This window comes from Gorilla gorilla, chromosome 3 (assembly GCF_029281585.2).
Source record: "Gorilla gorilla gorilla isolate KB3781 chromosome 3, NHGRI_mGorGor1-v2.1_pri, whole genome shotgun sequence".
Lineage (NCBI taxonomy): Eukaryota > Metazoa > Chordata > Mammalia > Primates > Hominidae > Gorilla > Gorilla gorilla.
In genome coordinates, this window is record NC_073227.2 from 170,339,460 (window position 1) to 170,353,053 (window position 13,594).

Genomic DNA, 13,594 nt, shown 5'->3' on the forward strand with positions numbered 1-13,594 from the left:
TGACTTTGAGTTTTGGAGACAACACATCAAACATTTGGGAATGTAGCCCTGACCCACTTATCAAGTGATTTGGAAGCCTGGTAATTTATATTGAGCCACAAGAGGGTTCTGTAGCAGATACAGACTGTAGTACAAACAATCCTGCTATTTGGCCACATGACATGAAAGGTCTTACGTTACTAGAGGGGCTACCCATGGTGGATAAAAACATCATATGGATTTGCTAGCAAACCCTGATAGCAAAATCACAATGCATTCCCCTAGATTTCTGGAGCAAGGCCATATTGTCAACATTGAAAAAATGACCTTACCATGCGACTATGTTTCAGTAGAGTGACTATATAACTGGAGCTTCTTATCATGGGCTGGGTATTGCCAGACCCATCAGCTCATAAGATTGATAGGTGCAGAAGCAATCCATCAGTCAACAGAAATGGCATATTTGTAATGAGATTTAATCAGGTCAGAAAGGCAAAAGCAAGTTATGTGAACAGGTGGCCCACACCGCTAGGTCACCTACCTCTGTTGCAACTAACTCTTTCTCTATTAGCTCACAAATGTGGCTTTGTTGAGGATTGTCTAGACTAGATAATGAAGGGGATGGAACAAAACCTAACTTATTTCACAGATGAGCTGGATGGTTGCATCTCTGACAATCAAAATTGAATTGCAAATGCACTACAGCAGCATAGCACCACTCAGGGGTGGTCCTGAAAACATTGGCAAGAGACAATATTTCAGTGGGCAGAGTTTTAAGCAGTATAGCTGATCATCAATCTTGTGAGGTATGGGTATACTTGGACAGCTGTGAATGGCGTGGTTGGTTGTTTGATCAGAAGGCCTGCGAAAAGAATGACTGAAAAAATAGAGATAAAGAAGTCTGTGGCTGGCCCTATGAAAATGCAAGCAGAATCTGCAGTTCTTTGTGTTTCATGGCTATTCCTGCCAGATGGAATTCTCTAAAGAATCCTCCCTCAACAAGACTGTCTTAGTCCATTTTTTGCTGGTATAACAGAATACCACAGACTAGATAACTTATAAAGAAGAGAAGTGTATTCAGCTCACAGTTCTGGAGGCCAAAAAGTTCAAGTGCATGATACTGGCATCTGGCAAGGGCGTGGCAGAAGGCATCACGTGGTGAGAATACATGAGAGAGAGGAGGATGTGAGTGAGCAAGAAAACAAGGAAGCCAAACATAATCTTTTTATGAGTAATCCATTCCCATGTTAACTAACCCATTACCAAGTTAAAGCATTAATCCTTTCATAAGGAAGAGTCCCCACGACCTCATCACCTCTTAAAAGTCCCACCTCCCAATACAATTACATTGGCAATTACATTTGGACAGGAGTTTTTGAGGGAACAGTCAAACCATAGCAGAGACCAAGGAATCATGTGGAAGAAAGATGATGACATTGAGCCACTTCCTTCCTGAAAGGGATAGAGATTCAGAATTATTGAGATAAATGCAGTTTCTGAATACGAGTTTGTCTTTCTTACCTTTATTGTCTTAGCCAGCACCACCATAAAAGGATTCACAAAGTGTCTGATTTATCTACCATCAAGGAATCCTATGCAACATTACCCTGGACCAACGTTATAGTGGAAAAGATAAGATAGTGAGTACATGACTGTGCAATCTTCTATTCTTACTATTACCACCTCATCCTGAAACAGTCAGAATGAAAACACAATAATCTTTAAATGTACATCTATGATGCCTGCTTGAAGATGATACCCTATGAGGTTGGACTTGTCCTTCAATATGTGGTCTATATTTTGAAGCAGCTGTTATATGGCACTGTGTCTTTGAAAGGTAGAACATGTGGTCTGGGGAAAAAAAAAGGGTAGAAATAAGAGTGACCTTGTCATTCCACTCTCAGTGACCCACTTGCAGAAAATAGGTCTGGTTCCCAGAAGAGGGATACTTCCAGAGGAAACACATTAAGGATTTCACTAAATAGTTTTGGGCTTCTTGTGCCAATAGAGCAGTAAGCGGGAAAGGAGTTGGCAGACTATCAGTGTTGTTGACCCTGATGATCATGAAGGATAAAATTGCTAGTGTATGATGTGACCTGAAAACAGAATATCTAGAATACATATCTAAAACTATTCCATTGGAATCACTTCACTGTTGCCCCTCTTGGTACTTTCATGTTTCCCATTCCTATGAACAGGGAAATAGGGCATCCATGACTAGACTCTGGAGCTTTAACCAGGATCTCTGACCCCTCAGAGCTAAAGGTCTAGATTACCTTACAAAGAAAATTACTTAGATTAACAAAAAAAGCTGGCCAAGGGTAAAAGATAATAAAATGGGTGGTAAAGGAGAAAATGTAAATACCAGTTACGGTCTCCAGACCAATTGCAATAGGATAAAATGTTTGTTCCACGAATCTTCCTGCTAGAAGCCTTTTTTATGGAAAACTGTGACCAGTAATTACCTAGAGAATCAGTGACAAAACTGAGTAGCCTTAATTTGGGACACAAGTAAATTTGGTTGGTGCGACACAGTCAGTGTCCATCTCTTATCCCACTGGCACACATTTGTACATATTGAAGTGTTTACTGCAAAGACCTCATCTCTGCCTGAGGACTTTTACCATATCCAGCCACAGAAGCATTCTTTGTGCCCTTCAAGTTATAAGTATTGGGAACAATTATCCCAGAGTAGCAGCAATTAAGAATGGATGGCTAGGGTAAATCCACTTGGCAAGGATAACTCTGGGATATGTTTTATACTGTCACCCAGTTTCCCCAGTGGTTTTGAGGACCATTTCTCCACATCAGCAACTTGATTGAAGAAAAAAAAAAAAAAAAGAAAAAAAAAACTCTTTCTTGACTTTCTTCCCTTCCTTGCCTCAATTCTGTCTCCTAGCAGTGTTTCTTGAAATCACTTCCAAAATAAATGACTTGCATTTAAATCTTTATTTTAGGGTTTGCTTTCACTCCATGATGCCTTAGAATCAAGGAATTATTGTATGGCTTGTCCTTGTAGAGATAGTTCTCAGTCAAAAATTTGTTCATAGTAAACATAATCTAAAAAGCAGAAGACTGCAGATAATATAGGCAAGCATGAGCTTCACGAATATGAACGGTATTGGACTAAAGGAAATCAATGGGGCTACTCAGTTGCTATCCTGCATGACTTTTTTTAAGACTAAGTTGGTGGGGATTTACTAACGTGCATGATGAAGCATAGAAATAATTTTTCTAGCAAGAGTTACAGCACAAGAAAAGACATGTATGGTTTATATATTGGAATTTTTCTGAAGGCAATGGACCTTCCCAATGTCAATCATTCAGAGAAGAGAACAATCTTAGGTCAGCAATGGAGAGCTTAAAAGGAAAGCCACAGGTTAGAGAGAAAGGAGGCCCCCCGTTTTTTCCTCTAAGTCTTAGGAATTCCAAGGCACCAAGGAACAAACATGTTTAGAGCTCTCCTTATGGCCCCTGCTGCAGTTAGACTGGAAGCTGGCTGGGAGACATCCAATAAAGAAAATTAGGGATGATCTTGGCCTCCAGGCTCTGACCATAGCTAAATCCAATATAGACCTGTTACATGTAATAGCATTTTAAAATGATACTTAGTCTCTGTTACTCTAAACCTGAGTAAATGGTTTTATATAGTATAGTCTTATTTAATTCATTGTGGGCATTAAGAAAGATCATGAACCATGCCTGCAACAGAAGGATAAAGATGCCATAGGGACCCATTACAGCCCCATTCATCAGGCCAGAGTGTTGGTTGTGTGAGCCACACAACTGATCTCTGCAGGGAAGTTTGTACCTGGGGGATCAGTAGTTACATAGAAGTATCAGGGCAAGGAGTGGAAGATTTATGCAAGAGGCCAGAGAAGTAGCAAATGGGGGACTGTTCTCTGAGCACACGCAGAGCAACACCCTGAGAAATTCTGTAAGACGAGGGATGTACAATTTATGGAGGGAAAATTGCAGCATAAATAAGAAGAGGCTTAAAATTATTGTAATTATTTCTAGAAATTTAACTGTTATGGGGTCACAGGTTATTGAGACCAGGGCTGTTTGAGCTTTTAAATTAAAAGAAAGCCTATAGAATGTGGGAGTTACAATGAGGAGAAAAAAATAATTCAAACTGCATCAGGAAAGACTTATTTTAGGTATTTTGAGAAAATTACTGAAAATAATTCATTATTTAACAAAAATTTAAAATATCCTTTGCAAAAGATATTCAAGGCACTATATAAGTAGGGCCACATTTGTATTCAAGGGAATTGACTGGTTATTTTTGGATGTCTTATAGCTTTCTAATTCAAACATGTGAGCACAGACTTCCATATATTATTCATGCATATAAGTTCTACTCATATACATGTAAAAGTTCTTAAAATTATTTGTTTTATAATGATATATAATTATAAAAATACATCAATTTCCACATTGATTAAAAAAATCATAGGTTTTTAGTGAAGACAAAATAAAAGCCTGTTATTGATACATCACCTACTTTTAAAATTTCATATAGACCAACTGAAAGATTAACTTGGCACATAGATACATATCAGCTTTCATAAGTAGAACATGAAGACAAGAGGTATTTCTATATTTTAGTTTAGTGACACAAGAAATAAACAAGTATGTAGTACTGTTATACTCTATTTTAAGAATGAAAACTTTTATTAAAATAAAATATAAAATCACTACATTACATTTTACTTGTTTCATGTGAAAATTTGAAATATTAGAAAGTTTGTTCTAAGAAATAGATGTTATCCTAAATATACATACATGCATATATATACACATACACACATGTGCACACATACATATTTTTACACATAGGCTATTCAAAATCAAGTAATTTTTGATTTTTTTAAGAGGAATTAAAAACTACTTTTGATGTAATATTGGGTCTATAAGAATGCAACTAGAATGTACTGTGTTAGATAACTTGCTAGCTAAACATTTTTCCATGTGTGCCCAGCTACACTGAAAATCAAGAGCCTATTGATATGGTTTGACTATGTCCCCACCCAAAACTCATCTTGAATTGTAGTGCCCATAATCCCCACTTATCATGGGAAGGACCCAGCGGGAGGTAACTGAATCATGGGGGCAGATTTTTCCCATGCTGTTCTCATGATAGTGGGTAAGTCTCATGAGATCTGATGGTTTTATAAAGGGCAGTTCCCCTGCACACACTCTTTTGCCTGCTGCCATGTAAGATGTGCCTTTGCTCCTCCTTCACCTTCCACCATGATTGTTAGGCCTCCCAGCCATGTGGAACTGTAAGTCCATTAAACCTCTTTCCTTTATAAATTGTGCAGTTTCAGATATGTCTTTATTAGCAGTGTGAGAACAAACTAATACGCCTATAAATTTGAATTTTACACATTAGAAAAATTTTAATATGCAGTATTATTCCATTTTCCTATTGCTATAAACAACTACCTGAGACGGGATAATTTATAAAGAAAAGAGATTTGACTCACAGTTGTTTAGGCTGTACAGGAAGCATGGCTGGGAAGGCCTCAGGAAACTTAATAGTCATGGCAGAAGGTGAAGGGGAAGCAGGTGCATCTTACATGGCTGGAGAAGAAGGAAGAGATCAAAGGAGGAAGTGCTACACACTTTTAAACACCCAGATCTTATGAGAACTCACTCACTATCACAAGAACAGCAAGAGGGAAATCTGCCCCCATGATCCAATCACCTCCCACTATGTCCCCACTTCAACACTGAGGATTACAATTTGACATGAGATTTGGGCAGAGACACAAATCCAAACCATCTCAGCACATTAGAAAAAATATCAAAATAAATTAGACACATATTTGCATGTACAAATAAAGCATTTATGGTTTTCTAAGAACTAAATTTAAAGAAAGTAGGAAGATACAAAAATTAGGGATTTTTCTGCAAGTAGTGTCATTTTATGTAAAATAAAAACAATTGAAAAAATGTGTGGGAAATCTATTATTAAAAATATAAAGTATGTAGAGTTTCTGAACATCTCATGAAGATGTAAGAATCTGAGTTTCTTGAGTTCATATATAAAGGAACTCAAGTGCTTGCTCACGAAAGGAGAACAAGGCATGTTAACAAATATTAGAATCTTCATATTAACAGAAATGGAGCTGAAAATTTGGACATGGTCACACATGGAACAAGTAAACTTCCTCCATTATTGCTAACAAGTGAGGTATTTTACCAGTTGACACATAGTTTATTTAGCGTAAGATATCTGGAAAAAATAATACTACATGGTTATGTAGTTTTAGAGAAGTGCTAAACAGTTTACCACATTTCACATGTTAAATCCAGAGGTAATGAATATTTATATTTTTCAAAGTAAATTGTGAAAACAATTTCAAATTATGTAATTTTCATGCAATTTTAATAGATTAGTGGGTAGTGCATATAAACTTGTTTTTTCATAAACAGTAAGTTATTAATATATTCTAAGATGAATATATTTTTATAAGCCTAATTTTAATAAAATTTTGATGATTTTGGTATGTATACAAAATTTGATTTGAAATCTGTGAATACATGATTTTTAGGAACCATACGAAAATTAATCAAGTTAACATCATATCATATAATATTTTGGAAAAATATCGAAACTTCTATACAACTCTAAGATGCTAGTTTTATATAACCATATATAAATTAGTTTTATATAAGCCTAATTTTAATAAAATTTTGATGATTTTGGTAGGTATACAAAATTCGATTTGAAATCTGTGAATACATGATTTTGAGGAATCACACCAAAATTAATCAAGTTAACATCACATCATATAATATTTTGGAAAAATACCAAAACTTCTATACAACTCTAAGATGTTAGTTAGATAACCGTATAAGAGTCTAAAGAGTTGGTAAAAATCCCTTAAATGGGTCTAGAGACTTTCTGCATGAACACATTCCTATTAACTATCCTTGTTCTTGAAATTTTCATCACTTTCACATATTTTTAATAAAAGCCATAAGCTCCATGTCTTATTAATAGGCTATAATCAATAAATATCTGTTATATGAGTCAACTTAGATCATATATTATAAAACATTTAATATAGTGGGCATCTTAGAAATAAATTGATCTAAACTCAGTATTTTACATGATGAGAAAATGGGGCCAAGAGAGGTCATTGTGTTACTATTGCCTCAAATCACTTAGCTAGTTAATGACAGAGCTACAACTAGAACCCAGTGGACATTCAGTGGTTATTCCACCCCACTACACATGCACATACTCCCCCCAAAACTAATGCTATTTCAGGGTTTATTAGTTATACTGTATTTTTAAAAATCATTTCACTTGCATATATTTTGTTTTCACAAAATTACAACCCTCTGTTAACTTGTTCCCCATAGGGCAACACAAGGCTCATTAAAAAGTCTATTCAGAATTGGATGACTTTGACCCCTCCATGCTACTACTGTAACCTCTCATCTGATCACTGTGGGCCTCCTAACTTACCTCACTGCCTCTGCCCTGGCATCCCTATGGTCCATGCTCTACACAGGAACCACAGTGATTCTCTTAAAAAGGAAGTTGGATTATTTCACCCTTCTGCTCAGTATCTTGTAATAGCTTCCAGGTCACAAGAAGCAAAGAGTCTAATTATCATGATAGTCCATCCATGATGCTGCCTCCATCCCTCAAAATGCACATCTCTGATCTCATCTCCTAGTGCTGTTCCCTCTCTCACTCCACTCCAACCCTGCAGGTCTCCTTATTATACCCAGATATGCTAGTATGCCTCTTCCTGCAGGTCTTTGTACTACCTGTTCCCTCTACCCAGTCTGCTCTTAGTCCAAGAGTTGACAGAAATCTATCACCTTTTTCAAGTAAGCTCCAATGGCACCTTTTAAATAAGACCTTATCTGGCCATCCAAGTTAATACTGTCCTTCCATCATAATCCATCTTATGGGCTATATTTGTATTTTGGTCTATAGAATGTATTGCTTTTGAACATTATAAAGTTTACATATATATATAGTGAGATATATACATATATAGTGAGATATATATATATATATATTTCTCCCTGCTGGAGTACAGTGGTGCAATCACAGCTCACTGAAGCCTTGACCTCCCAGGCTCAATCCAACCTTCTACCTCAGTCTCCCAAGTAGCTGGGACTATAGGTGTGCAACACCATGCTGGTCTAATTTTTGAATTTTTTGTAGAGATGGGGTTTCAGCAGGTCTCCCAGGCTGATCTCAAACTCCTGGGCTCAAGCAATCCTCCTGCCTTGGCCTCCCAAATTGCTGGGATTACAGGCCACCACACCCAGCCTTGTTATATTTTTTTAGTTGCCTATCTCTTCCTATTGGAATTTAAGTAAGCCCCACGATAGTAGGGAGCATTATCTTTGGCTCACTTACATATTCCAAGTGCCTAGAACTATGAATGGCATATGAGAGAGGAATTGAAATAATTGACCACACTTTCTAATGAAAAAATATTTATTTACTGTATATTGTGTTTTTATAATATTTTTAAATAATTGGTTTATATTGATAACTGATAAAGCTATAGTCATAAATTTAGATTGTGCTAACTAGCTACAAATGAGAAAACATGTAAACTATGTAGATTTTATATTTTACATAATTCAGATTTTGACATTTTCAATGTATATCTGTTCCTGGATGTAATTCAGTCACCTTTGAAAGCTACATTAATACTTTCAAATGATGAAGGTATTGTTTAAAACACTGAGCAGAAAAAAAGAATTTACAAAAGTCAACAAAAGTCTACCTTAGTTTATCACGTTTGCATGTTTGTACCTTAAAGTCAGATAGAAACTGTCTTACTGTTTTAATAATCATTAATTCTTATTTTGCTTTTATATAAAAACCTCCTTCATAAGATTCATTTGTCACTTAAATTGAAATATATACAGATTTGACCAAATACAAACAAAATCATATGTATGGCAATAATAACTTCATTTTAGATCAGCTGAATTTTCTTTGGTCCAGTAATAAATGCATTTCTTTCTTTCATTTTTTTCACTATGATGCTTCTTGTTATTAAGTTCTTCTCACAAAAAAAAATAGTACATTGGGACATTTTTGAATAAAAATCATTGCTTAGGTAAGTCTACAAGTAACTTTGTGTCTCCCCAGCAAGAGTTAATTGCAAGACAAAAATTGTCAAACACTTTCCATTTTATAAAAATAAAATTTGCTAATTGAAGCAGAGAATCTTTTGAGTTTTGTTATCCCCATTAGAGAAGCTGAAAACGCACAAGTTAATATACTGTGACTATGGAGCTTAACTACTATTAACAAAGGGGAAAATGAATATGATTCTAGGCCACCATTCATTTTCAGTAACTATATTTCTAGCCATTATTTTCCCAAATGAAAAGGTACATTAGGATCTTATCTGCTTGGCATAGTGTACAGAATGCTAATACTTTCTAATTATAGACTGTTTCCTGAAAATTAGGTAGATACCACAAATAAATGTCTAACACATCTGCACCTGCAGCATAGCACGATTAATTCAATATTGCTGAGAAGGCAAGTGGTCAGTGGAAGATATCACTCAACATGGAGATTTTATCTTAGTTTTGATTTCCTTTTCAATATAGTCCTCTGATTGAACCATTTGAATTTCTTTTCTCTCAAATTTCTTTAGATTCAAGTTTAAAGACCATTTGTAAATTGAATGTATTAGAGTCTTAGGCTCTCTCTCCTGGAATGTAAAAATCTCAATGGATATTCACAAGGAGCAAGAGTAAGGAAGTAAAATCAGATTAGATACAGCTGTGGATAGGCAAATTATTATGGTAGAGAAGCAATGTGCAGGGTGGAAAAAGCAGTTGGGGCCAGCTCATTTCAAATTGTGCTTCAGTTGCTTCAGGTTAAGCCACAATCATCTCATTTCTTGTAATGTGATAATAACAACCTAAACCATAGGATTTTTTTCTGAGAAATAATGATATACCTTAAAGCTTACAGTATCTTCTTTGCAGTTGGTAAATTCTCAATGAATAGGTAGCAATTATGTAAATTATTCTAAATTTACTTACTTTTTTCCTTTTAAATGACTATATCATTCTAAAATTAATAATCCAGTAAGACAAGAACATTAAAATTATACAAAGTAAATTTATAATGGTATCGATGAAGGTTTTCCTTGGTTAAATAAAAGAAAAAAAAACAAAACATTGAGGCTTCTGTCAAAATTTTTACTAAAAAATTTTCAAGTAAGGTTTTGCAAGATATTGCAAACATCACATGGCTACAGTGGAAAAATAATTCTGAAATCCTAGCCTCAAAGTGAAGTTGGACTGGTGCTGCCAAAAGAAAAAGCAGGCAGATTGTCTCACAAGAGGCTTCACAAAGAGACATTCATTATCCCAGTGATTTCCCCATGGTGCAAAGAGTGACCAATGAACTTGTATGCTCAGATATAAGCTTGTTATGGTGAAAGTGTTTAAGAGTCACAGTTACTGAGGTGTAATTACAGTAGGTGGTAGTTGTCTTTTTTTTCTTGAAAAGTTGTTTTTACACTGTTGCAGAACAAGTAGAACTGACTCTAATGTTATAGAATTTATGTAGCCAACTTACTGTACCTTTGAAAGTTTCAATGCACTTCTAAAAGAACATGGCAAAATTAGACACATCCCTCTACTTGACCCCCAAAAGCTCTGTGTGCAGCAGAAACATGATTTGATTTTATATATAGCTGAGGGACATAATCACATTTATCAGCTCATACATAAAATTAGAATAACAATTTGCTGTTTTACAATGAATAATATCTACAATGAAATCAAAATACTCAAATTTCTTGCATGTAGACCTCCATGCAAGCTAAATACATATTAGAAGGGTTCTTGGTAAGCAGAAATCAGACCATGAGCAGTTATAGTGTGGAAATATACCATAATAATCCAATAGTCAACAATATGCTTTTTGATTACCTATCTCCCTTCACCAATAGCTCCACGGTTCTGCTCTCTTCCTGACAAACTCTGAAGAGTTGTCTATATTGCTGTCTCTGCAGTCTCCCCAGCCTTCTGTTCTCTCTTGAACTCACTCCAGTTAGGACTCCATGTTGTTAAATCCCATGGCCAATTCTTAGTCCACCCTCGCTTGATCTTTCAGCAGCTTGGCATCCTCCTCCTTAAAACATTCCTTCTCTGGTTTTTGAGTCATTATGCCCCTGGGCAAGATCTTCCCTTAGCATTCCAACTACCATACATTGGTTCTCAATAATTTTTTAAACTTTTATTTTGAAGTAATTTTATAATTATAGAAAATGTGCATGAATAGTACAAAAAACTTCTATATACCCTTTATCCAGATTCACCAACTGCTAACATTTTGTTACACTTTATCACTTTCTCTCTTTCTGTCATTCATGGATTTTCCAGAACCACTGAGAGTAGATTAGGGACCTCAGGCCCTTTTATTTCTTTACTTCTCTGTGGATTTCCCCAGACCAAGAAAAATTCTTCAGTATAATCATAATATTGTATCAATGATGTCATCAAAATCAGAAAATATAACATGATACAATACCATTATCTATTTTACATTATTAAGAAAATTTCACCATTTTTTCCAATAATATTCTTTGTAGTAATTTTGTTTTTCTGGTCAGGCATCCAATCCAGGATCATGACTACATTTACCTGTCATGCTTCTTTTAATCTAGAATTGTTCCTCAAACTGTATTTGTCATTCATGACATTGACTTTTTAAAGAGTACAGGACCTTTTTTTGGTAGGATGAGGCTTTCTTCATGATGAGATTTGGGCTTTGCATGTCTGGTAGGAGTACATAAGTGAGGTTATGTTCTCATCAGTGAATCTTCATCAGGTGGCACAAAGCATTGGCTTGTCCCATTATTGGTATATATCATCTCTGATCAATTTGTTAAAGTAATGTCCTCCAAGTTTTCTCCCTGTAAAGTTATCACTTTTTCCTTTGCAATTAATAAGTAATTGATGAGAAGATACTTTGAGATGACGTATATACCCTACTTCTCATTAAACTCCCAACTTCTAGTCTTAGCATCCATTGATGATTCTTGCCTTAATCAATTATTACCATCATGGTTGCAAAATGGTGACTTTCTAGTTAAGGATATAAAGATGTATTTGGGTAAGAAAGGTTATAAAGAAAAGATATTTTTATGAGAAAAAAATCTTGTATGGTTAATTTTTGTCGTAAACTAAAATGAACTGGTTATTTTAAAAAGAGAAAACGTAGGACAAAACAGAAAGTCCATGCATGTCGTAGATGGTCTGTGTAAGTCATAGGCAGGGTTTTTTTTTTTTCTGATTCTCTGTGTGTCTATCCTTATGTACATATGGAGAAAAATAGAAAGTTGAAAAATTTTAGATTATCAAATATTCTTTAAAACCTGACAGAAAATTGGAGAAACTTGGATAATTAACTTTGCTTATAGTTAAAGCTCTTCATCTTAATGAAGGTAAAATATGAAAAGTTGTAAAGAAATACATTGGCAGTTTAGCAATTATTTTTTATTATACCTAATCATGATGCCAGTTTTAGCATGGAGCCAAATTTCACATAAATGCTTGCACTGCTTTGTTTCACACTGTATTTATTATTGTGCATAAATAGTACTAGCACTCAAATACTTACTGGTCACACACCTGAAGTAAATTTCTTAATTGTACAAGATGTATAGTGATGTTGGTGGACTTAAAAACCTGAATTCATGTATCAGGAACAAAATATTCATCATATGTATTTGTAGGGTCTGGTTAATGCTGCAGCCTCCAAGGTAAACTGAGTAGGAGAAAAATTGGAGGTTGGTTTCCCATATATTTGTTTTTGCTTTTAATTTCCTTTTTTTCAGGTGAAATAATATTGTGGTTATTTATTATTATTATTCATTTCTTAAAAAAAACAGGATACATGTGCAAAACATGCAGGTTTGTTACATAGGTATATGTGTGCCATGGTGGTTTACTGTACGTATTGAGTCATCCTCTAAGTTCCCTCCTCTCTCCTCCAACCCCTCAACAGGCCCTGGTGTGTGTTGTTCCCCTCTCTGTGTCCATGTGTTCTCAATGTTCAACTCCTATTTATGAGTAAGAACATGCAGTGTTTGGTTTTCTGTTCTTGTGTTAGTTTGCTGAGGATGATGGCTTCCAGCTTCATCCATGTCCCTGCAAAGACATGTTCTCATTCCTTTTTATATGGCTGCATAGTATTCCATGGTGTATATGTACCATATTTTCTTTATCCAGTATATCATCGATGGACATTTTGGTTGGTTCCATGTTTTGTCATTGTAAATAGTGCTGCAATAAACATATGTGTGCACGTGTCTTTATAGTAGAATGATTTATAATCCTTTGGGTATATACCCAGCAATAAGATTGCTGGGTCAAATGGTATTTCTGGTTCTAGATCCTTGAGGAACTGCCATACTGTCTTCCACAATGGCTGAAATAATTTACATTCCCACTAACAGTGTAAAAGCATTCCTATTTCTCCACAGCCTCTCCAGCATCTATTGTTTCCTGATTTTTTAATAATCACCATTCTAACTGGCTTGAGATGGTATCTCATTGTGGTTTTGATGTGCATTTCTCTGTTGATCAG

At 35.3% G+C, this 13,594-nt stretch overlaps 1 protein-coding gene across 3 annotated transcripts in view; it reads right to left on the reverse strand.

The window, feature by feature from the left end:
• The window catches only part of IQCM (IQ motif containing M), a 471,732-nt gene that overhangs the window by 45,897 nt on the left and 412,241 nt on the right, over nt 1-13,594 (reverse strand). For 2 of the 3 annotated variants that reach the window (XM_055384492.2, XM_055384491.2), the window contains one exon: nt 5,472-5,568. The exons of the other annotated variant lie outside the window; for it this stretch is intronic. In XM_055384492.2, the coding sequence (XP_055240467.2) occupies nt 5,561-5,568 (8 nt within the window). In that variant the 3' untranslated portion in view covers nt 5,472-5,560. Of the gene's footprint in view, nt 1-5,471; nt 5,569-13,594 lie in introns of those variants that run through there. 3 annotated transcript variants of the gene reach the window in all.